The sequence below is a fragment of the Bombina bombina genome, chromosome 3, assembly GCF_027579735.1.
Source record: "Bombina bombina isolate aBomBom1 chromosome 3, aBomBom1.pri, whole genome shotgun sequence".
Lineage (NCBI taxonomy): Eukaryota > Metazoa > Chordata > Amphibia > Anura > Bombinatoridae > Bombina > Bombina bombina.
Window position 1 is genome coordinate 684,126,117 of NC_069501.1, and position 25,544 is coordinate 684,151,660.

Here is a 25,544-nt window from a genome sequence, read left to right on the forward strand (position 1 = left end):
CAGTTAAAGGGACATTAAACCCAAATTTTTTCTTTCACGATTCAGATAGAGAATACAATTTTAAACAACTTTCTAATTTACTTCTATTATCTAATTTGCTTAATTCTATTGATATTCTTTCCTGAAAAGCATATCTAGATAGGCTCAGTAGCTGCTGATTGGTGGCTGCACATAGATGCCTCGTGTGATTGGCTGACCGATGTGCATTACTATTTCTTCAAAAAAGGATATCTAAAGAAAGAAGGAAATTAGATAATAGATGTAAATTTGAATGTTGTTTAAAATTCTATTCTCTGTCTGGATCATGAAAGAAACATTTTGGGTTTAATGTCCCTTTAAAGCCAATTAGAGACAGATATCTAGCAGCGTTAGCCTTCAGAATACAGCAGGGTGCTTTTCAAGTTTTGTTAGAAATTGCTCAATTTTTAGAGCTAAATTACATGAAAAGTAGACAAAAGAAATAATGAAACTATATTGCAAAGTAGTTTCATTATAAATAAACATTGTATATACTAATATCAAGGTGTTTACTGTCCATTTAAACGTTTTTGTTTTTTTAACACTGGTTAAAAAAAGTTCCAGTCTTGAGAAGTAGTTATTTTGTACATTTTTTTTTAAGAATTGCTTCATATGTTTTTCTTGGATTGTTTTATATTTATAACTGATGTGATCACTATATTATTTAAAACATGGCCATCAGTTTGGGGATTCCTTTTTATAGAATACTGTTAACTGGTTATATAATGTCTAATCTGACAGAAAACAATCTCAACTATTAGAAGGTAACTGAAACCTTCACATCCTATTTTCAATTTACACTGCATTTCAAAGAGCTCATATGAAGAAATAGAATCCAACTATTACAAATGTAAATTTACATACAATTTTTTTTTTCTTGTAACAAATCTACACTGTAGATTGCTAAACTTCCCTTTAGTGTTTTTGTTTACTGCCAGCAAGCAGCACACCCTGCAATGCAGCTCTGTGTAATGGCAAATACAATAAGAGCTGAAGTGTTTGCGTTATGGTTTGTTTACTTGCCCTGTCGCACCATTCACCTTTCTTTAGGACACATGTTGCTGTGATACATAACGGGCACAGACAGTAAAGCTGTAAGAGCACATGTAGCTTGAAATTCCTGGTCTTTTTCCAGCAATGTATTTTTGGCTGCAGCAGACACATGCCTAGTGGTGCTGAGCAGCAGAACACGGGCTCATCCTCTCACAGCAGGCCCTGTGTGCCTCTCACTTTAGGATCTGGGCACCCTGCAGATGTATGGAGATATTCCCAGGGTCTCAGCGCTAGTCCAGGCTGCACTAGAAGGAAGGTCTGTATTACAGGTAGAACTAGCTTGCACGCGGCGATACAAACTGCAAGAGCTACATTAGTTAAATCTCATTTTGTTCATTTCAGGTTTTGCTGCTGCAGTATAAGAAATATGACTCCATTCAGCAGCTTTACTGCTTTATCCTATTACATGTAGAAAGCTGGTTTAAGGATTTCTCCTTTCAAAACTCCCTATTAAATATGTGTTTTTCTATATTTGTGTTTTTCTATCATCTATCTAAAATTACCGGTATATTTATTGGCATGGTTTTATGCTGCACCATACATTTATAACTAAGGTTATAAGAGAGACGAATGGGGGAGAAAGATTCTTATCTTCATTAGCTAAATTGAGAACAGGCTCAACACTGCCTTTAAAAAACGACACTGTTTCTTATGGCTTTATCAGATCTAATATACAATGACTTGCAACTTTTGTTAAATTTCTGTGTGCCAGAGCAAAGTAAAACTGCCTGGGTCTGGTAAAATATAATATTGCTTCCAGCATTTGGCAGTATGTTTGTCTGATTAGATATATAGACAATTAAAGCTTGAAACAATAAATATAAATCTATGTAAGTAAAACAAGACGCATAATATATAAACAGTAACATTTTCTTACACATACATTTGTATAGGAAAGGCAGGCTTGGATCAGGGAGTTATATAAATTAGTACTGCTGGGCAAGGTAAAGTAACAGTCAACAAAAAGTAAGCTGTAAAAAGTTGACTAATGGAGGAGAAACCTGGGTGTGGAATAAGATACTGCCAGTGCTAAACAGAGTATTACAGCTACATAGCCAATATATACCATTTGAGCCAAACCTGTATTTCAGTACACCTTTGAAATACTTATTTACATAGGACTTTGCTGCTTTTGGAATATGGATATAAAATTAATTGCACAATATAAAACTATGATATTTTTCTGTAAATGCAGCTAAACGCTATGTATTGTTTAATACTCTGTTTTGCCTTTATATGGACTAACTAAACATTTTCTATGATACAAATGAAATGGGAGCAAATAAGAATGTTAAAGGGACGCTGCAGTGTAAAAATGATATGCATTAATTTATTAGAGCATATCATTTTTGTCCTACTCATCCTAGAGCACTGGTTTCAAACCTGTCCTCAGGCCTCCCTAACAGGCCATGCTTTGAGGATATATGAACTGGAGCACAGGTGAAATAATCAGCTGCTTATTAAACGTGGTTATTTTACCTGCTCTGATCCAAGATAATCCTGAAAACCTGACCTGTTGGGGAGGCCTGAGGACAGGTTTGAAAACCAGTACCCTGAAAGACATAGGTAAAGTCTCCCTTGGGAACCACAGAGAAACAGCTGATGAGCCAATTGGTAGTGGCAGAGTCACGTGACCTCATCAATTACCAGCTGTGTTCTGCTAAGAAGCTGCAATGCTTATAGCTCCCATGGATGATTTTGCCTATGTGTTTAACCATTTTTAAACAAGTCAGTATTGCAAAAAATACATGCACTAACAAATTAGATCATCTCATTTGCCCTAACATATTCTTTTAAATTGATATTTTGTATAAAAATGTTCCATCTAAAGCATGCCTGTTTAGAGTGATACAGAAGCTTTTGCACAACTTATACTTGGGGATTAATTGACCATTGGTTGATAAGCGCAGCTTCTACAGCTTTATTGGTGAATAGGGACAAATATACATCTCACAATATGATTTTTGTAATCTGGAATTAGTTGGAAGGGAAAGGGGCCCCAGGTGCACCAGTGCATAGTCTGGTCTGGGCAATCTGTTGGTGAGATTGGGCATTTCTCGGCAGGTTTTGGTTGGTTCTGTATTTCTTTGAGGATATCAGATTGAATAGAGGAAGGATGGACAGAGAGGCACAGTTGCCAATATGGAAGATTCTCACAAACTGACAGACAACTGAGAGCTCTAAACACAGCTCCATAATGTAATACAGAATACTATTAACTTGTCTATTATTCTCCTAACATAAACTGTATTTCATTTTATTCAATCATTTCTAACACTTGTACTGATATGCAAAATCCTGTATTTCAGAATGTAAGTTTGTTACCTTGTGCACTCCTTATAACGGTTTATGGCTGTAAAGTGTTGCATATTTATTGTTGTGTAGCACATTACGCCCACTGAAGTGAAAGTCATTGCAGGAAATTGTGGTTATAGGTTACAGTCAGGGGCGTATTTAGGTTTTGTGCTGCCCTAGGCACTCAAAATTCTGCTGCCCCCCCCCCCCCACCCCATGCCACCCCAGGTTTAAGGCCTTTTTTTAGACATAATATTTTTGGGGCAGGGTGTAAAAAATTAAAAAAAAAAAAATGTCTTTTTAAGTAGATGTTCATCAGGGCTTGCATTCACTCTGGTCACACACACACATATACAGGGAGTGCAGAATTATTATGCAAGTTGTATTTTTGAGGATTAATTTTATTATTGAACAACAACCATGTTCTCAATGAACCCAAAAAACTAATTAATATCAAAGCTGAATAGTTTTGGAAGTAGTTTTTAGTTTGTTTTTAGTTATAGCTATTTTAGGGGGATATCTGTGTGTGCAGGTGACTATTACTGTGCATAATTATTAGGCAACTTAACAAAAAACAAATATATACCCATTTCAATTGTGAAACCAATATAACATCTCAACATTCACAAATATACATTTCTGACATTCAAAAACAAAACAAAAACAAATCAGTGACCAATATAGCCACCTTTCTTTGCAAGGACACTCAAAAGCCTGCCATCCATGGATTCTGTCAGTGTTTTGATCTGTTCACCATCAACATTGCGTGCAGCAGCAACCACAGCCTCCCAGACACTGTTCAGAGAGGTGTACTGTTTTCCCTCCTTGTAAATATCACATTTGATGATGGACCACAGGTTCTCAATGGGGTTCAGATCAGGTGAACAAGGAGGCAATGTCATTAGATTTTCTTCTTTTATACCCTTTCTTGCCAGCCACGCTGTGGAGTACTTGGACGCGTGTGATGGAGCATTGTCCTGCATGAAAATCATGTTTTTCTTGAAGGATGCAGACTTCTTCCTGTACCACTGCTTGAAGAAGGTGTCTTCCAGAAACTGGCAGTAGGACTGGGAGTTGAGCTTGACTCCATCCTCAATCCGAAAAGGCCCCACAAGCTCATCTTTGATGATACCAGCCCAAACCAGTACTCCACCTCCACCTTGCTGGCGTCTGAGTCGGACTGGAGCTCTCTGCCCTTTACCAATCCAGCCACGGGCCCATCCATCTGGCCCATCAAGACTCACTCTCATTTCATCAGTCCATAAAACCTTAGAAAAATCAGTCTTGAGATATTTCTTGGCCCAGTCTTGACGTTTCAGCTTGTGTGTCTTGTTCAGTGGTGGTCATCTTTCAGCCTTTCTTACCTTGGCTATATCTCTGAGTATTGCACACCTTGTGCTTTTGGGCACTCCAGTGATGTTGCAGCTCTGAAATATGGCCAAACTGGTGGCAAGTGGCATCTTGGCAGCTGCACGCTTGACTTTTCTCAGTTCATGGGCAGTTATTTTGCGCCTTGGTTTTTCCACACGCTTCTTGCGACCCTGTTGACTATTTTGAATGAAACGCTTGATTGTTCGATGATCACGCTTCAGAAGCTTTGCAATTTTAAGAGTGCTGCATCCCTCTGCAAGATATCTCACTATTTTTGACTTTTCTGAGCCTGTCAAGTCCTTCTTTTGACCCATTTTGCCAAAGGAAAGGAAGTTGCCTAATAATTATGCACACCTGATATAGGGTGTTGATGTCATTAGACCACACCCCTTCTCATTACAGAGATGCACATCACCTAATATGCTTAATTGGTAGTAGGCTTTCGAGCCTATACAGCTTGGGGTAAGACAACATGCATAAAGAGGATGATGTGGTCAAAATACTCATTTGCCTAATAATTCTGCACTCCCTGTATATATTAAGACATTATTTTGCAAGTCAGATGATTAAAGTTTTTATATCAGAAAAAAATATCCTTCACTGTATGATAGTTTGTCAATAGGAAGTTGTTTAACCTTAAACATTTTCTTTGGTGATTGACAGTTATTTAAGCAAAATATCTGCTTGGATAAATATGTAATGAATATACAAACTGGCCTTTAAAAGTACTTTAAAAATTCAACAGTAGTTATGATAGGTTTAGGAATTGTATCCTAGGGGATAAAGTCACATGATACAATCATAATAAAGTATATACTTGTATTGTTTCTAAATGTATTAAATGCATACAACATATTTTCAGTTGTGTTTTAAGTCACATAGTTGTATAGATTCAGCAATAAATACTAATTATTTGCATGTATGACAGATAGACAAACAGTAAATGTACAAGTATTTAGTGACTAATCCGTTTAAGTATTTTAATGCCTAATGAAGATGTATTGAAGGGAGAAAGGCATATGCTGTTTCACAGTGGTCACGGTGTAGTGCACACTGCACTGTATGGTCTGTGTGAGTCTCAATCACGCGGTGGAGCCAGGAAGAATACCACATTCCCTCTCAGTCCAGGCCAGGCTGCGCAAGTGAGCTCCGCCTCCACTGTCACCACGACATGCGCATCCACATACAATACCATAGGATAGCAATAGCCGGGCCAGCCATTTAAGTCATTTGTAATTGGTTGATTTAGCCACCCGGCCCTGAGTTCAGTAGAGTGGCCCTAGGGACTCAAAATTCTGCTGCCCCTTAAAAATCTGCCTCCCTAAGCACCGGCCTCGTTGGCCTATGCCTTAATACGCCCCTGGTTACAGTTAGGACTTTGGGCACAATGGTGTCTGCGGCCTTATCCTTACCATTGCTATATTTCATTGAGAGCCTTGTATACAGAGAAGTAATAAGTGGTGTTGTTATTGGGGGGTAAAGCTCTGAGCATGGAGGCCAAAAAGCAGTGGATGTAAAAGATAAACTTTTAAAAAAATAAACCCCAAACTCGTTGTTGTTCCTGCTGCTTGCTTTGTGTCAGTATTTCTTCCCTCATTGCCCTGCAGCAGCCTTTACAGATGACATGCAGCAGAACAGGGCAGAGGTCAGGTCTTCCCTCCTCCTTTAACATGCAGGGGGAGGGGGAGCCCTTATCATACAACACAAGTGCTTGTAGCGCAGACTCAAACAATAAAAGCGAGGGACATTGTTTCTTCTTCACACAGCAATGCTTACTACAGCCAGGCTCTCCCAGCAGCAAGGTATGATATGTGTTTGTCATTCACCTTTTATCTGTAGGGAAACCATCTAGTGCATGAGGTCAATGATTGTATACAGATGAGGTGAGCACTGTAGCTCCTTTATATTTTCAAATAAACTGAAGCTAGGGACAACCTTCATGCTGGTATTATGTTTATGCCCATCGTAGCACTATGGCATGCAATAGCTGCAGCTGTTCGGAGCTCTGCAGCTGGGTAACTTCAGTTCCCTATATAAAGAAACGTCAGAAGTCTGCGCACCTTTTTGGTAGTGTCCTATTGGGAAGGGAGTGGATGGTTTGTGAGTAAAATGAGAGTTGAGTGCACCACACTTCGATTATTCACAAAGTGAATAGGTTAAGGTAACTTGTGACGTAACGTTAATTAAGGCTGTAGTGTAGAGTTTACCCTCCCACCCGCTGATCCCTACCTGATCCCTCCCAAATGTCTCTCTTCCCTCCCTCACCCCCATTAATCACCACTATCTTAGGTACTGGCAGATAATCATATACACGCATACACACACAACAAATATAAACACGCACACACACACACACACACACAGGAACATATATATATATATATATATATATATATATATATATACATACATACGCACGTGTATGTGTATATATATATATATATATATATATATATAAACAAATGCATACACACATGCACCTACAGATAAAAACATGCACATACATATACACGCGCGCGCGCACACACATACATATTCACACATGTGCACACACAAATGTAAACACATGCACGTACATATACTGTATATATTTACACACACACACACATATATATAAATTATATATACACACACATGCACAAACATATATATATATATATATATATATATATACACACACACATACACATTAACATACATATATATATATACACGCACAGTCGCACACACAAATAATACACACGTACACACACAAACATATAAAAATACTTGCACACATGTGCACACACACTCACATGCAGATACATATAAAAACATACACGCACACATGCACATATATATATATATATATATATATATATATATATATATATATATACACACACATATGCACGCATGGTCACTCATCCCACACATATATTATATAGAGGGATCAGATATTTTTTTTTACTAACAGGCCTAAGAACAAAAACTATATCACAACTAGTTACTACATACAAATACGAGTACTGACTGAGCAATTAGTGGGATCAGAGGTGTAACTAGAAACCACTGGCCCAGGTGCAAGAATCTAAGAAGGACCCCCCTAACCCCCCCCCCCCCCCCCACACACACACACACAAAGGTGAATTTGATACATATCATTTTTTATTTTTTTTACATTTAACACAGAAAAAAAAATGTGAATCAGATTACATGTCTGTGAGATGGTCTAACCCCCTATTACTGTATATAGTGACACTGTTTAACCCACCAGTACTGTATATTGTGAGTTAGTGACACAGTCTGTAATCTGCCGGTGAGATGGCTGGCCTGACTCTACCCACCTCAGTACTTTATAGAGTGACCACAGTAGTCTGTGACATTTTCCAGCCTCCCCTTACTGTATATAGTGGTACTGTATAGTGACACTGTTTACCCCACGCCCCCCCATGCTGTAGTAACAAGGTCTGTAATTTGCTGGTCACACACATGCATAAATATGTATACACACACACACACACACACACACACACACAGTCACATACACGCATACACACACACATAAACACCAATGGGTAAAACAGAAACACTAACCCCTGTAGTCAGAGACACTAGTGGGGCATCATATCACACTTGCATGATATCAGTGCAGGCAGTGGCAGGTCAACATTTTTTATTGAAAAAAAAAAAAGAAAGAAAATGTTTTTTTTTAAAGCTGGGCCCCCACCCTCAGGGGCCCAGTCGCAATTTCGACCTCTGCACACCCTGTAGTTTCATACCTGAGTGTGATGTTTCAGAGCTTTTTTTATTAAAAATTTTTTAAAAAAGTTTACGTTTCTGCCCTGAACATTTTTTTTATGATACTTACAGATGCATGTCCCTCTTGATCAGCCAGTGAGGATTAGAAGTACAAAACGATTCTGCAGTACTTCAACTTAAATGTAAGCATTTTTTATGTAGCTAGTTGTAGTAGGTGGCGCAAAACAAGTTGCTATTCCCAATGTGTCTTACTGTAAATATTTGTGATAATATGTGGGCTCAATATATGTTAATGTTTTGATGAGTCCTAATTTTATATTCTCTTTTGGAAAAAAATGGATGTCGAAACTATTTAAGAAATAAATATGATCCTTTATTTGATTATGGTAAATTTACCCAATAGTAGTGATGCTAAAAGTACAGTTAAACAAAAGTTATTACAATTCCTTCAAAGTTTAAAAAATGACACCGGTGTCTCTATGTATAAAAATGTACATAATATATAAAAAATAAATTAAATTAAAATAATAACGTTGAAATCTTATAATTTATACAGTTTTGGGTTTATCACAAGTTGTAATTTCTAACAGAATGTTTGTAGATACAATTTTATAGTGGATAAAACAATAGTTGCTGTATAGTTCATATAGGATACTTTGTTTCAAGTTCAGCTATGCAATTGTGATCTTATCTTAGGCAACTATATATCAAATGTAGAGGTATGTTGGTGCGATTTTTATCACACTATAATATAAGTATACAAATTAGTATCTTGAAGTGTATCTGTTTGATATCACTTTTGTGAGATAATTGCGGTTAAATAAACGCCGCTATGCCAGTGTTTTGATTAAGTTTCAAGATCAAGCTGGTGGCAGTTCTATATGAGCTGCTGGCGGTTAAATAAATGCCGCTTTGGTTTCCTCTTATTAGGTGGGCTTATCTGTTTGCTGCGAGAAAATTCACTTTTATATAAGTGTTTGGGTAGTTGTCGTGGCCGCTCAGTTACCTTATCCTTTGTCGGTCAGTGACCGATCGCACTCTTAAGGGTTTCTTGGTGGGATCTTCGTTGCGGTTAAGTGCTAACTGTTTTCTGATGTTTTTTAAGTATCTCCGGTTTTTCTATTCTGTGGCTTGTCTGTCGGTCAGTGACCGATCACGATGGTATGGTTGTTGGATAACCTCCTGATGTGGAATTTTTGCGTGCCTTTCCGGTCTGTTGTTCCCAGGTTTCTTAGATGTCGGTCAGTGTCCAGCCGAAACATGTTGATACCAGAGCACACCTGCACAGGATTTGAGAAGACAAAGTGAATACCAGCTATACCCAGTTGAAATATTCAAGTTCCCACTGAGCGGCATATATTTAACCGCAAAGATCACATTGATAACTAGAAATCCTTTTTCTACTTATCCTACAAACTTTCTACTTATCCCAACAACCACATTTCAGCACCCAGATCGGTCACTGACCGACATCTAAGAAACCTGGGAACAACAGACCGGAAAGGCACGCAAAAATTCCACATCAGGAGGTTATCCAACAACCATACCATCGTGATCGGTCACTGACCGACAGACAAGCCACAGAATAGAAAAACCGGAGATACTTAAAAAACATCAGCAAACGGTTTGATCCCACCAAGAAACCCTTAAGAGCGCGATCGGTCACTGACCGACAAAGGATAAGGTAACTGAGCGGCCACGACAACTACCCAAACACTTATATAAAAGTGAATTTTCTCGCAGCAAACAGATAAGCCCACCTAATAAGAGGAAACCAAAGCGGCATTTATTTAACCGCCAGCAGCTCATATAGAACTGCCACCAGCTTGATCTTGAAACTTAATCAAAACACTGGCATAGCGGCGTTTATTTAACCGCAATTATCTCACAAAAGTGATATCAAACAGATACACTTCAAGATACTAATTTGTATACTGATATTATAGTGTGATAAAAATCACACCAACATACCTCTACATTTGATATATAGTTGCCTAAGATAAGATCACAATTGCATAGCTGAACTTGAAACAAAGTATCCTATATAAACTATACAGCAACTATTGTTTTATCCACTATAAAATTGTATCTACAAACATTCTGTTAGAAATTACAACTTGTGATAAACCCAAAACTGTATAAATTATAAGATTTCAATGTTATTATTTTAATTTAATTTATTTTTTATATATTATGTACATTTTTATACATAGAGACACCGGTGTCATTTTTTAAACTTTGAAGGAATTGTAATAATTTTTGTTTAACTGTACTTTTAGCATCACTACTATTGGGTAAATTTACCATAATCAAATAAAGGATCATATTTATTTCTTAAATAGTTTCGACATCCATTTTTTTCCAAAAGAGAATATAAAATTAGGACTCATCAAAACATTAACATATATTGAGCCCACATATTATCACAAATATTTACAGTAAGACACATTGGGAATAGCAACTTGTTTTGCGCCACCTACTACAACTAACTATAACTCTTTAAACTTTGGGATAAAGTTTACTTCAGGTGTGCTAGATTCCGCACCAGCTAGACAGTCTAAACCTACCAAACATTTTTTATGTAGCGTTCTTTAAGGCAAGAATATTTTTGATGTGTGTAAAAACCACTCTTTCATAGGGATGATTTTTTTTTTAGTACAATGTACCTTTAATGTTGATTTTATTATTCTCACTGTCATAAAATGTAGATTTGTATCGTGTCTGTAGTTTACAATTCATCCAATTCCCATTGTTTCAAAAGGAGTGACTAGTAGACCCACCAAGTTGACATACAATGCCTTTCCCAGACAAAAAGGCACCTACACCGTGTTAAATTAGCTATTCCTCTGATAAGTGGGACACTGAAAATGTCTGCTGAGGTGTGAACTGTAAAGAGTGAAGTCAGGGTACTTTTTTGGGATTTTTAAGCCGGTGAGTAGAATTTGTGCCACCATTATGAATACTGTATTAAAACGGTAATAACAGAGTAATTGTGCTTATTTCTTATTTTGTAGTGATGTAATGGGTCGTACCTGAAATGTAATATCTTACATTTGTTAGCCAAGCATTCTCATAAGTCCACACACAAGTGGAGCGCTAATTTATTGCACGCCTGCAAAAGGGCAAATTTGCTGGCACGCGATAAATAACCATTACGTTAACGCTTATAAAATCTCTGGTTAATTTTATAAATGTGCTCCAAATGCACCCAAAATACAGTTTAGTATATTTTATTACAGAATAAAAATTCTATCATTTTTATTTTTTAATAAAATAACTGCACCAGGCAGTATTTTATGGGTTAAGTTGGCGGATGTGGGGCGTTAGAAAAAAAAAAAAGCACTGAAAAGTTCCTTTATATTGCAGTCAATAGGAACTGTGTGTTCCCAGTAAATATATGTATATACAAAATATATTTATGTGTTAATGTGTGTATACACATATTAACACATACATATATATGTATACAAGCATATACATATATATTTACATATTGCTGCGCTACTTACCCCATTTGCTGAGTGAGGTTCTCATGCTGTGTCTCTCAGCATGATAATGAGACTCCCATAGGAGCCTATGAAATGATGCTCTCGTGAGCGCAATGCTTCCTAGCAATGCAAACGCAAGCTTGCATTGCTTTCAACTTGTAACACCAGCGCACATTAGCGTACACTGTTCAGACACCTAGACAAGCCCCAACGTTTCAGATGTACTAGTGCGTTTACAGACTGCTGCTGGCTCTTGTTTGTTTAATCTGTCTTTTCATTTACAGGGAAGGGGGGAGGGGAAGTGTCTGCTCTTTTTACTTTCCCAGCCCCTTTCACTGGGTGTCCCAGCCTAACCTTATCAACAACAGTGCTAAACTGGGAGCTTCTAAGTAACTTTTTAAAAGTTTTATACTGGATTTTTAGATCAGTATTTGTGCATATTCTTCTTTATAATAGTGTATATTACATGCAGTTATAGGAAAATTGGTGTATTCTGTCCTTTTAAGATCTCATTTAAGTTTTGGAATGTTTTGCCATATTTGAAACTGCCTCGAAAGATAAAGTTTTTTTGTTGTTGTGACATGTAAAATGTTTTCTTGCACCGGTAGCTCTGGTTTTGGAAAATAATTAGTGGTTACTCTTCTTCAGTTTATAGCACAATTTACAATAATCAATATTTTTGTCCATAAATTGGGTCTTTATAAGACTTCTTTAAAAGTGTCTTGATACAGACAGTAAAAGGAAAGTGTACTCTGAGGGTTGCATTGTGGCAACTGAATAAGTAAGCTTTGTGCAGGAGAAGCCACTGTATTTGATATATTTTTTGTCATATTAAATTGTGCCCTAGATTTCCTGATGCTCCCTTGATGGAAACCCACACAAACAAACATACACACACAAACAAACATATACACACACAAACACGCACACACAAACACGCACACACAAACAAACATATACACACACAAACACGCACACACAAACACGCACGCACAAACATATACACACACAAACATATACACACACAAACATATACACACGCACACACAAACACACGCACACGCAAACACGCACACACAAACACGCACACACAAACACGCACACACAAACATAAACACGCACACACAAACATAAACACGCACACACAAACATAAACACGCACACACAAACATAAACACGCACACACAAACATAAACACGCACACACAAACAAATGTATGCGCGCACACATGCGCCCTCACACATACACACATGCATGTGCATACACACACATATCTCTGTGAGCAGACTGGACTCTTAAAAGTCACCTTATCTATAGCTCATAAATTGTCCTCCACTTGCCAAATGAATGACTTTTAACATTTCAGTGTTTTAAGCTTATATTGTAATGTTAATAAAATACAAAGAACCATTGAATGCAGCAGAGTTACATAATAAAATGACAATGCAATAGCACTTACATTTTTTTAGGACACATTTAAAATGTTACTTCAATTTCCTGGGCCCCTTTATCATGTGATAGCCATCAGGCAATCACAGACTCATATACGTATAGAATTACGCACATGCTCAGTAGGAGCTAGTGTCCCAGAATGAGGACATATAAAAAGACTGTACACAATTTGGTAATGGAAATAAATTAGAAAGCTTCTAAAACCTGAATTTTCTAGAATTATCCTCTCTACCATGCACTCTAATAGCTCAGTAAAATCTAGAATGTTCTTAAAGGTAAATATGTTAATCCTATTTGGTCATAGCATGGCCAAGCTTTCTCAACAAAGGGTTAATGTCTGCACAAAGAGTTCCCTTTCTGTTATACCAAAGTGAGGGAAACAGTAGCTAAAGAAATGTAAATATTTTTGTATTAAAATCGAGAAAAGTGTGATAGAACGGGCAAAATTTTAATGTGCATGTGAGCATTTGAATTTTAAATAGAAGTATTTTTTAAATATATTTCAATTAGCAAAAATGCTTTTAGTAAAAGTTATTACTATTTTTCACACATATGCTGTGAGGGAAGATGCACCAGTATTCATACGCCACATCTTCTAGAGAGCTAGCAGGGGCTTGTATGACACACAATACACACCACGCCAGCTCTCTGAGCTTGAATACTGATATACACAGTATATATGCATATGCCGCTAAAAAAAGTCATAACTTTTACTAGAATTATAAAATGCTGTATTGGGATTTCCTGTTCACGAAGGGCTAGATTACAAGTGGAGCGCTAATTTATCGTGCACCCGTTACAAGTGGCAGGTTATTGCTACCGCGTGCTCCGAAAATTAACCAGAGGTCAGATCTCTGGTTACTTTTCCAAAGGTGCCCCAATTGCCTACAAAATAAAGTAAATTTATTTTTTAAAGTTGGTGGGTGTGGGGTGTAAAAAAAAAAAAACCGGCACTGCAAAATGCCTTTACATTGCGGTCTATGGGGAACTGTATGTTCCCTGTAAATATAAATGTATATTCTTATATACATGTATATTATTTATGTGTATATAAACACATAAATATATATGTATATAGTCACACATATATATATATTTAAGATCTGCTACCCATCGCTGCGCGAGTTACTCCCTTTGCTGCACTAGTTCTCATGCCGTGTCTCACAGCATGAGAATGAGGCTCCCATTGGAGCAGATGGAAGCGTGCTCTCGTGAGCGCAGAGCTTCCCTGCAATGCAAACACAAATCATGAAAGTTTAATTTTGAGTAGATTATTCCTTTAAACTTCCATAATTTACATAGAGCATACATTTCTAAACAACTTTCCAATTTTCTTTTATTATCAAAATTGCTTTTTTGAAGACTAAATTTAGGTAGGCTGATAGAAGCTTAGGAGCGTGCACGTGTCTATATAGTGCCAGTGTATGGAAGCAGCGTTTGCAATATTGTTTATAGCAATGTTATAAATAGTTACAAACACTGCTGCCTTATGGATATAGACACGTGTACACTCCTGAGGTAATCTAGGATTACACTTTAACAAAGGATACAAAGAGAACTAAGCAAAATTAATAATAGAGGTAAATTTGATAGTTAAAATGTTATTCTCTATCCAATTCATTTAAATTAATTTTGATTTTACTGTTCCTTTTAAAGGGATATAAACCCCAAAATTTTCTTTTGTGATTCAGACAGAGCATACCACTTTAAAAAAGTTTCCAATTTACTCCTATTATCAAATATGCTTTGTTCCCATGATATTATGTGTGAAAGATACCTAGGTAGGTATCTGTAGCTCTGTATGGGAGGAATTAGTGTTGCCAACTAGTGCTCTTGCAAATCAATCACTTTCTTGCAAAACTGCTGCCATATAGTGCTCCAGAAATGGGCCGGCTCAACAAAAGATACCACAAGAATGAAGAAAAGTTACTAATAGAAGTAAATTAGAAAGTTGGTTAAAATTGCATGCTCTATCTGAAATATGAAAGAACATTTTTTGGGTTTCATGTCCCTTTAAGGTTTGATGCATATATACGTATGTTGCACAAGGCTGGATTGGCCTACCTGGACACAAGGAGATTTCTCAGTGGGCCATAGCAGCTGGGGACTGGCCAGCTACAATTTGCTGGTGAGGTGAAGCAACTGTATTACCTCTCAGTTCTCCTCTGAGCTATAAGTATTAGGGTCACAAAGGATTTCCTTGTTAGTTTTATTTTCTAGACCAGTGATTTTCAACTTTTTTTTGCCACGACACATTTTTTTACATTAAAAAATCCTGCGGCACACCACCATCCCGAAATTTTACAAAATCACACATTGTAGCCTAATACTATATATATATATATATATATATATATATATATACAGGGAGTGCAGAATTATTAGGCAAATGAGTATTTTGACCACATCATCCTCTTTATGCATGTTGTCTTACTCCAAGCTGTATAGTCTCGAAAGCCTACTACCAATTAAGCATATTAGGTGATGTGCATCTCTGTAATGAGAAGGGGTGTGGTCTAATGACATCAACACCCTATATCAGGTGTGCATAATTATTAGGCAACTTCCTTTCCTTTGGCAAAATGGGTCAAAAGAAGGACTTGACAGGCTCAGAAAAGTCAAAAATAGTGAGATATCTTGCAGAGGGATGCAGCACTCTTAAAATTGCAAAGCTTCTGAAGCGTGATCATTGAACAATCAAGCGTTTCATTCAAAATAGTCAACAGGGTCGCAAGAAGCGTGTGGAAAAACCAAGGCGCAAAATAACTGCCCATGAACTGAGAAAAGTCAAGCGTGCAGCTGCCAAGATGCCACTTGCCACCAGTTTGGCCATATTTCAGAGCTGCAACATCACTGGAGTGCCCAAAAGCACAAGGTGTGCAATACTCAGAGACATGGCCAAGGTAAGAAAGGCTGAAAGACGACCACCACTGAACAAGACACACAAGCTGAAACGTCAAGACTGGGCCAAGAAATATCTCAAGACTGATTTTTCGAAGGATTTATGGACTGATGAAATGAGAGTGAGTCTTGATGGGCCAGATGGATGGGCCCGTGGCTGGATTGGTAAAGGGCAGAGAGCTCCAGTCCGACTCAGACGCCAGCAAGGTGGAGGTGGAGTACTGGTTTGGGCTGGTATCATCAAAGATGAGCTTGTGGGGCTTTCGGGTTGAGGATGGAGTCAAGCTCAACTCCCAGTCCTACTGCCAGTTTCTGGAAGACACCTTCTTCAAGCAGTGGTACAGGAAGAAGTCTGCATCCTTCAAGAAAAACATGATTTTCATGCAGGACAATGCTCCATCACACGCGTCCAAGTACTCCACAGTGTGGCTGGCAAGAAAGGGTATAAAAGAAGAAAATCTAATGACATGGCCTCCTTGTTCACCTGATCTGAACCCCATTGAGAACCTGTGGTCCATCATCAAATGTGAGATTTACAAGGAGGGAAAACAGTACACCACTCTGAACAGTGTCTGGGAGGCTGTGGTTGCTGCTGCACGCAATGTTGATGGTGAACAGATCAAAACACTGACAGAATCCATGGATGGCAGGCTTTTGAGTGTCCTTGCAAAGAAAGGTGGCTATATTGGTCACTGATTTGTTTTTGTTTTGTTTTTGAATGTCAGAAATGTATATTTGTGAATGTTGAGATGTTATATTGGTTTCACTGGTAAAAATAAATAATTGAAATGGGTATATATTTGTTTTTTTTGTTAAGTTGCCTAATAATTATGCACAGTAATAGTCACCTGCACACACAGATATCCCCCTAAAATAGCTATAACTAAAAACAAACTAAAAACTACTTCCAAAACTATTCAGCTTTGATATAAATGAGTTTTTTGGGTTCATTGAGAACATGGTTGTTGTTCAATAATAAAATTAATCCTCAAAAATACAACTTGCCTAATAATTCTGCACTCCCTGTATATATACACACAGTTGTGCTCATAAGTTTACATACCCTGCCAGAATTTATGATTTCTTGGCCATTTTTCCAGAGAATATGAATGATAACACAAAAACTTTTCTTTCACTCATGGTTGGTGTTTGGCTGAAGCCATTTATTATCAATCAACTGTGTTTACTACCCAAATGACCCTGATCAAAAGTTTACATACCCTGGTGATTTTTGCCTGATAACATGCACACAAGTTGACACAAAGGGGTTTGAATGGCTATTAAAGGTAACCATCCTCACCTGTGATCTGTTTGCTTGTAATTAGTGTGTGTGTATAAAAGGTCAATGAGTTTCTGGACTCCTGACAGACCCTTGCATGTTTCCTCCAGTGCTGCACTGACGTTTCTGAATTCTGAGTCATGGGGAAAGAAAAAGAATTGTCAAAGGATCTGCGGGAAAAGGTAGTTGAACTGTATAAAACCGGAAAGGGATATAAAAAGATATCCAAGGAATTGAGAATGCAAATCAGCAGTGTTCAAACTCTAATAAAGAAGTGGAAAATGAGGGGTTCTGTTGAAACCAAACCACGGTCAGGTAGACCAGTGATTTTTAACCTTTTTTTGCCGTGGCACACTTTTTTACATTAAAAAATCCTGTGGCACACCACCATCCCAAAATTTAAAAAAAATCACACATTGTAGCCTAATACAGCATATATATATCCACATGCACACAAACACACACATACTGTATGTATTGTGCTGTTATGCCATGCCTCCTACAAACATCCCCTGCACTGGGAGTAAAAAGCAAGCAAAGTTTAAAAAATATGTCACACTGTTGTCAGTCTGCCGTGGCACACCTGAGGATCTCTCACGGCACACTGGTTGAAAAACACTGAGGTAGACCAACTAAAATTTCAGCCACAACTGCCAGGAAAATTGTTCGGGATGCAAAGACAAACCCACTGTAACACTACCTGGGTATGTGACACTTAGACTTTGGAAGTGAAACAATCAATTGTTAAGAATGCAGCTTATATGATTCAAACTAAGTAAAGAAAATAATTTGTTTGATACACTATGTAATTTTTGAATAACACTAAGTGGAAGTGCAATCAAGAGGTATAGTGTATTTATATGGTTGAGCCCAATATATTTATGAATAGGCTTATACAGAGACCAGGTGGTCAAATATAGTAATGGAGTCTTTAGCAGTAATAACAAGTAACGTAACTCCTTGAATATGATTGCAGACGATCAATATATACAGTTTGAGAGATATACTGACAGTAGGACTTAATAGTATGCAAGACAAACCGGGTAGGGCAGTAACTTACAGTTCGCTTGAGGTCATGTTCCGGTGCAAACACTGTAGCTGCACCGTCTTTGCAAAAAGCAATCTGGGCGGAGTTTTTCCGAAGCTCTAGCAGAGTGAGAGAGTGAGGCATGTGACGTCACTGAAGCGGAGACGGCAGGAGCCGTTAGATGGATCCGCTGTAGGGAGGATTATACAGGCAAGTCAATACCGCTGATAAGGAGACCAGAGTGGGGTACCTTAGTTTGAAGTTTGTCCTGATGGTCAGACTGCTGAGTGCTGGATTGCTGAAGGCAGGTGTTAATTACAAGCGGAGAGAGTTGTGCAGAGCTGGTAACCAGTAGCTGAGGCAGCACACACAAATTACCTGAAAGAGACAAAGTCAGAAAATGTAACAGATCTTGGGTATTACGTGCTAGTAGTAGTTTGTAGGAGCTTAGAGAGGGAGTTATGTTACTCAGTAGTAAAATAACAAAATACTAAGCATAGACTTCTCTGTGAGGTGTGGTTATATAGGGTGTGTGTGTGTTTGATTGGAGGAATAAATTTAAAGGCATACAATCCTGCCATGGATGTTCTGACACCCACAAATAACTTCAGGCGAAATACAGGACATGTGGTGTGGCTGTTTCAAGATGCACTTGAAGAAAGATGGACTGCATGGTTGAGTCGCCAGAAGAAAGCCATTACTACGCAAATGCCACAAAGTATCCCGCTTACAATATGCCAAACAGCACAGAGACAAGCCTCAAACCTTCTGGCACAAAGTCATTTGGAGTGATGAGACCAAAATTTAGCTTTTTGGCCACAACCATAAACGCTACATTTGGAGAGGAGTCAACAAGGCCTATGATGAAAGGTACACTATTCCTACTGTGAAACACAAAAAAAAAATCATGGGTCAATATTTGCACAAGACCCCAGCCCAGTACCGTATTGGCTCCCGATGGTCAGAGGCCTCCTGCGATCACACCCACGTGTGGATGGTTGTATGCACACCGCAGCAGGCTGTTACTCAGCAGACTCTCCACTTCGGACGAACAAGACCGCTCTCTCTAATAGGAACTTCCAATAGAGATGGGATTGGCTATTTTAATCAAGCAAAAGTGGCAGGTGGGCGTGAATTATAGGCTATGTCATGTGCATTAGGGTCTGTACACTCTAGAGTTATTACATTATTACATTATGGCGGAGGCTCTCTGCTGATGCGCTCCCAAAGTGAGCAGAACTTTGCTGCACATTCTCCACACACTTCTGTAGCTGCCCCAGTAAATGATACCATCTGCCTGATGAGCCTGTCAGTCTGCCTTTGTGACGGCGGCACACCTGATGATCTCTCACGGCACACTAGTGTGCCGCGGCACAGTGTTTGAAAATCACTGTTCTAGACTATGTACCATTTAGTAGCCCTTCTTTGAATGGTTTCTATTGTCTAGATAAGTCTCACTGTGAGACAGTGACACACTTTTTTGAGTGTCTTCTCCAGATCACACTACGGATAATTATTTTCACGCTATGAAAGGGTATTATGGTTGAATTTGGGTTGTAGGGTTTCTTTATAACCACAATTTAAACTAATATTATTTAATTCTGACGAAAAAAAAATATTGGGGGAAGGAGAATCTCAGTAATCCCCTTGAGAAAAATGGGGCGTGTGCATTCTACAGACTCAACGTAAAATAGGGCTGGTCTTCAGATTTTTTTTGGGGCTACTTTTTATTCTCAGTCCTGCCCTGATTCTGCAGTGCATCTGATCCTGCTTCATACTATAGTGATGGCTTAGTTCAGTTTAAGAAATCAGTACAACTACCATAGCAGGGTTACTACTCACCGTGCTATTGCATTGCCTCCTGTACCTGAAACTGTCTTCAAAGTCATTCTCTTATTTTAACTCATGATACAATTCAGCTGCTAAAGCTCTGCATTTTATACTGGGCACCGCCAGGGCCGGACTGGGAATAACAAGCAGCCCTTTTTTCTGTTGAGTCAGTAGAATGCACATGTTCCATTTTTCTCAAAGGGGATTACTGGGATATTCCTTCCTCAAATATTTTTTCAGAATTAAATTATATTACTTTGTAATAAAAATAAAAGTACCAGATTGTTGTTATATAGGCACACTACAACCCAATTGCATCAGTCAATCACTCCTTTAAATTGTAGCTTTCCAGCCCCAGGAAAATCTCTGGGTATCCTAGTTGGCTAATCCAGCCTTGGGCGCCGCCATTTTGTAGTACACTTATTGTTGCATCCTGTGATAGTAGTTCACTTTCACAGATATGGCTTTTTGACAGCTGTACTGTACCTTGCACTTCTGTTTAGCTCAAATAATAAAGAATGGAAGTGTTCCACTTTTGCAGGTTTTACACAGGCTAAAAGTTAATATAAGCACCAAGATGGCGGCACCCAGTGTAAAGATCCAGAGCGCTTCACTTACTGATTATTGTAAGGGATTAAAATAAGACAACTTTGAAGACAGTTGCAGGTACAGGAGGAAATACAATAGTATGGTGAGTAGTAACCATGTTACTGTAGTTGGACTTACTAGTTTAATGTCCCTTTTTATATTTTTAAAATCATTTTTATTGAGAGAACAAGGTGCAATATTGTAGAAGGTAGACTTGTGCACGGCGGAAAAATTTATTTCAGACCGATTCAGGATTTTTTCAAATTTTCGTTTTCGGATACATTCAAATGTATTCGTTTCGGATTAGAATAAATTCTGATGTATTTGGTTCGGATTCGATTTGTAAATTCGGAAGTTCGGTATGTGTTAGGTTGGATGTGCTGTGTATTAGACTAGTATTATGTACTCAACATAGAAAAAAACAAAGGTACTAATGGCACTACTAGGAGGATGAATTTAGGATTCCCTATCTATGGTAGATTGAGGTCTGAGCTCAGTCAGAATCATATAACAGTCTGCAGGGCATAGGTGCTGTGTACTTGGTTCTAAAAAGAAAAAAAATCAATCCTAAGATTGATAGTTGTATACACCTATATAGCACTCATAATCCTAAAAAAAGGGTGGTTTTGAATTAGAACCATTGGAATAGAGATTATATTGGGAAGTGGAAGGCACTGATTACTTAAAATATAACTTTTATTAGGAAATTAAATAAATATATTTCCACAAACATACATAAGTTAAAAACACAGGGTGATTGCGTGGTTGTGATTTTCAGCGCGCTAAATGTGTTTTTTAGTATGTATAATTGTGTATGGGGTTAAACCTTCAACCTAGGATTAAAAGATCCATAGTTGAGATATATGTCACTTTCTAATTGGTTTTAGGGACAGTGGTATCGTTAATATTGTTGCTGATAACAAATACAAAGAGAAATGAGGGTTCAACTTAATGTTCATCACTATAAGTGCATGTTCATCACTATAAGTGAAAGTCCTAAATAACGTCTGTGATTTAACACAAAAGTAATCGTAAACACTTTTAAATGGTTCTATCTTGTGTTACAAGCTAGATTGATATAAGTTTACTTATTTGCTATTTGTAACATTCAATAATTATTTAGTATCCACTATATAGTGATTTCAATCTACAGTTTTACCTTTGTTAAATATGCATTTTACCTTGTTGAATATAGACTGCAGGTTCCCATATGAGAACCTGCAGCCATAGAGGGGCGAAGGGGTTGATAAATCGACCCCAAAGTCTGAACTTCAAATGAGTAGTAGATATTTTTTGGCAAATTGCAAAGTTATGTCTATTTCCACTCACTCTGTATCATGTGACAGCCATCATCCATCACAAATGCATATTCTGTGAATTCTTGCGCATGCTCAGTAGGAGCTGGTGACTCAAAAAGTGTAAATATAAAAAGACTGTGCACTTTTTGTTAATGGGAGTAAATTGGAAAGTTGTTTAAAATTGCCTGTTATATGGGAAACACATGTGCCTCTGATTAACTAAATATGTATGTGGATTATTTATATATGCTATGTACTTCCTTTACTCTTGTTTGGTGGTTCCATGTACAAGGCTAAAAACCTTTTTCTTTCTTTTTTTTTTGTATGTACATATTGTTGGTTGAAAATAAAGACTATAAAAAAAAAAAAATGCCTGTTATATCTGAATCATGCAAGTTTAATTTTGAATTGAGTGTCCCTTTAAGAAGTGGTTACACTGAGTCTCGGACCTCAATATGTATATTCTGTGCTGTATATCAGATAGCATATGTTGTACAGAGCAGTCTATGGGGACTAAACAATTAACTTACACACACCTCAGATCAAATTTGATATAAAGTTTAGTGGACATACAGTAGGAATACTTGTCTGTCTGTTGAAATAGTAGATACCTGACCACCACCCTTACCAAACCTAGATGCAAAGGTACAGAAGAATCTACTGTCAGAATAAATTAGTATGGGTTAGATAGATGGTTTATACAGTGAGTCAAGGATACCAGAGGTATAAAGTTAGTTTTGCAGGAGCAATATGATTAACACAGACATAGATGTATTTTATAACCCTGTTAGTCTCTAAATGTATGTGCATTTGGGTTTGATGTATACACAGGGCTGGTGCACAAAATAGAAAGACTAGGCTACTGTCTAAGGGCGTCCCTGTGCAAATCAGCTGGAAGGTGTACAGATAAGCTGGAAGAATCTGCCTGAAATGTCTCACTGTACAGCACCTGTGCTATCTGCAAAACTTTAGCAGCCTTCATAAAAGTTAGTGGGGCTTATGGGCATTTGTAGGAGCACTGATAATCCTACAATCCTAGATAATCCTAGCGCTGCTGAATCTGTTGGCACGCTACAAATACCTGATGATAATAATAATAAAAATACAATCCTTCAACTTTTGATATACTGCAAGATATCAGTGCAGTTTCTTCTCCTGCACAATGCCTGGTATATCTATCTATCTATCTATCTATCTATCTATCTATCTATCTATTTAAGATGTATCTATTTAAAGTCATTATTGCGCAGTACCACATATCTATTAGCTGTCTATTCTACGTCCATATCTTTAAATGCTATATATGGCCATAATTCCAGCGCAACATGTCCTATTTTGCTGTATAGATAATTAAACAGTGCAATGTGTTCATTTTCAGTGTTTAAATGTTCGGCATCATTATGTAGTAGTGTTCACCATCAGTGTATAGGCACTATCATCATTATACAGGGCAGTCTGGTCTGTTTTTTTTGTGTGTATGAACCCTCAACATCAATATACAGTGTAGAATATATGTTATCAATGTATACATACTCTGCATTATACAGTGCAGCATGTTTTCTTCTTAAACAGGAAGAGTCCACAACTGCATTCATTACTTTTGAGAATTCAGAACCTGGCCACCAGGAGGAGGCAAAGACACCCCAGCCAAAGGCTTTAAATTCCTTCCCAACTTCCCTCATCCCCCAGTCATTCTTTGCTTTTCGTCACAGGAGGTTGGCAGAGAAGTGTCAGAAGTTTGAAGGTAGTCTCTTATGGAGGGTAGTACTCTTCGAAATGGGACTGGAGTTTTAAGTAATCCTGTCAGCCTCTCAGTGAGAGCATGGATGAAGGTTAGGGTCCAGAGATGCAGGGAGAGTCTTTCTGCGAAACCATCCCGACTCATATTAACAGCTCTTTGGCAATCAGCATTGACAAGTTTCACTGCCTGCCTTTATTCACTCAAGTCCATGTCAGAAGCGAGGCTACTATCTGTCACATAAACAAGAGAGAGTTTGCAGCACCTGTAAGCGTATTGTTGTAGTTGCTTGCTTATGTAAGAATACACCCCTAGTATATGACACCTGCTTCAAATCACATTACAATGACCCCCAAATGTTCCGTGTGCATACATATGACCTGCAATCAATGCGCTGATGTAACGCTGATTCTGGGGACCCACCTTGAACCTTCTTGGCTCCAGATCCCCTCTCTCAGAATTCTGTGCATCCACAGTAGTAGCCTGGAAGTCGAGCCGCGGCGTGGGTCCCTACAGCGTCTCAGCGTGTGTACGGTCAATCCGGAACTGTGCGACGTCACAACTGGGAGCGGAAGGATCCGCAGGTGAGGAAAGTCCACGGCCAGGGGAGACCGTTGTTCCAGCGTAGTACTGTGTCTTACAGGGGTGATTCACTGCTGCTCAGGAAATGTGAGTACCCGTGCCTTTAAAGCATATCCAGTCGGCAGCAATAACAAGAACGAGGAGAGGCACCGGGTAGTTTCACAAGCAAAAAGTCCTTTATTAAGGTAATAAAACACAACAGGAGACACTTCGGAAAAAGCTTTAAACCTCTGGGGCAAAGGTGGAAAGGCGGTACCCCACGTACCCTGATGCTGACATGTTTCGGCAAATGCCGTAATCGTAGCTAAAGGGTGTAAGCCTGATTACTTATTTAAAGACACAGATCACCTGTGATAGGTTAAAAACTCATATGCTACGTGGGTGACACCCACCTCCACCTATATATTATACACCTGCCCTAATTTAGGATGTAAAACCATACTATCCACTTTGTGCAAAACTTTTTATACCATATAAGCAAACCAAATAAATGTAATATTAATAATGTCATTCACAAAACATTCCTTATCATGTATATGTGAGTGAAGCAGTAAAGAAAATGCAAAAAGAAAGATAAATAATAAAAATAAAAATACAGACCTATATACACAATACTGGAGGCACCAGAGAATTATTATCATCAGCTTATACATGTTAGCATTTTTGCATGTAACCATATTGCTCTAATATCTATATACTAGGATGCATTGGATGAGGTTTGCTAACATCCAGAACTGCATAAGCTAACCGTGTGCTGTGAAAACTGGACAAGGGTGGGTTATATATCTATATAGTGTTCCTATACTTATTCATTTGCTTACCCACGTGTTTAGTTACTTAGGGGGAAGGAGAAATGTATCCATAGATATACTTGTACGTATGT

At 38.0% G+C, this 25,544-nt stretch overlaps 1 protein-coding gene across 3 annotated transcripts in view; it reads left to right on the forward strand.

Annotated features, from left to right (window-relative positions):
* The first annotated feature begins 1,139 nt into the window (after positions 1-1,139).
* The window catches only part of PHKG1 (phosphorylase kinase catalytic subunit gamma 1), a 90,648-nt gene continuing 66,243 nt past the window's right edge, over positions 1,140-25,544 (forward strand). The window contains exon 1 of one of the 3 annotated variants that reach the window (XM_053707453.1): positions 1,140-1,327. In XM_053707453.1, coding sequence (XP_053563428.1) covers positions 1,272-1,327 — 56 coding nt within the window. In that variant the 5' untranslated portion in view covers positions 1,140-1,271. Of the gene's footprint in view, positions 1,341-25,544 lie in introns of all 3 variants that reach the window. The other 2 variants (XM_053707451.1, XM_053707452.1) reach the window with 2 other exon arrangements.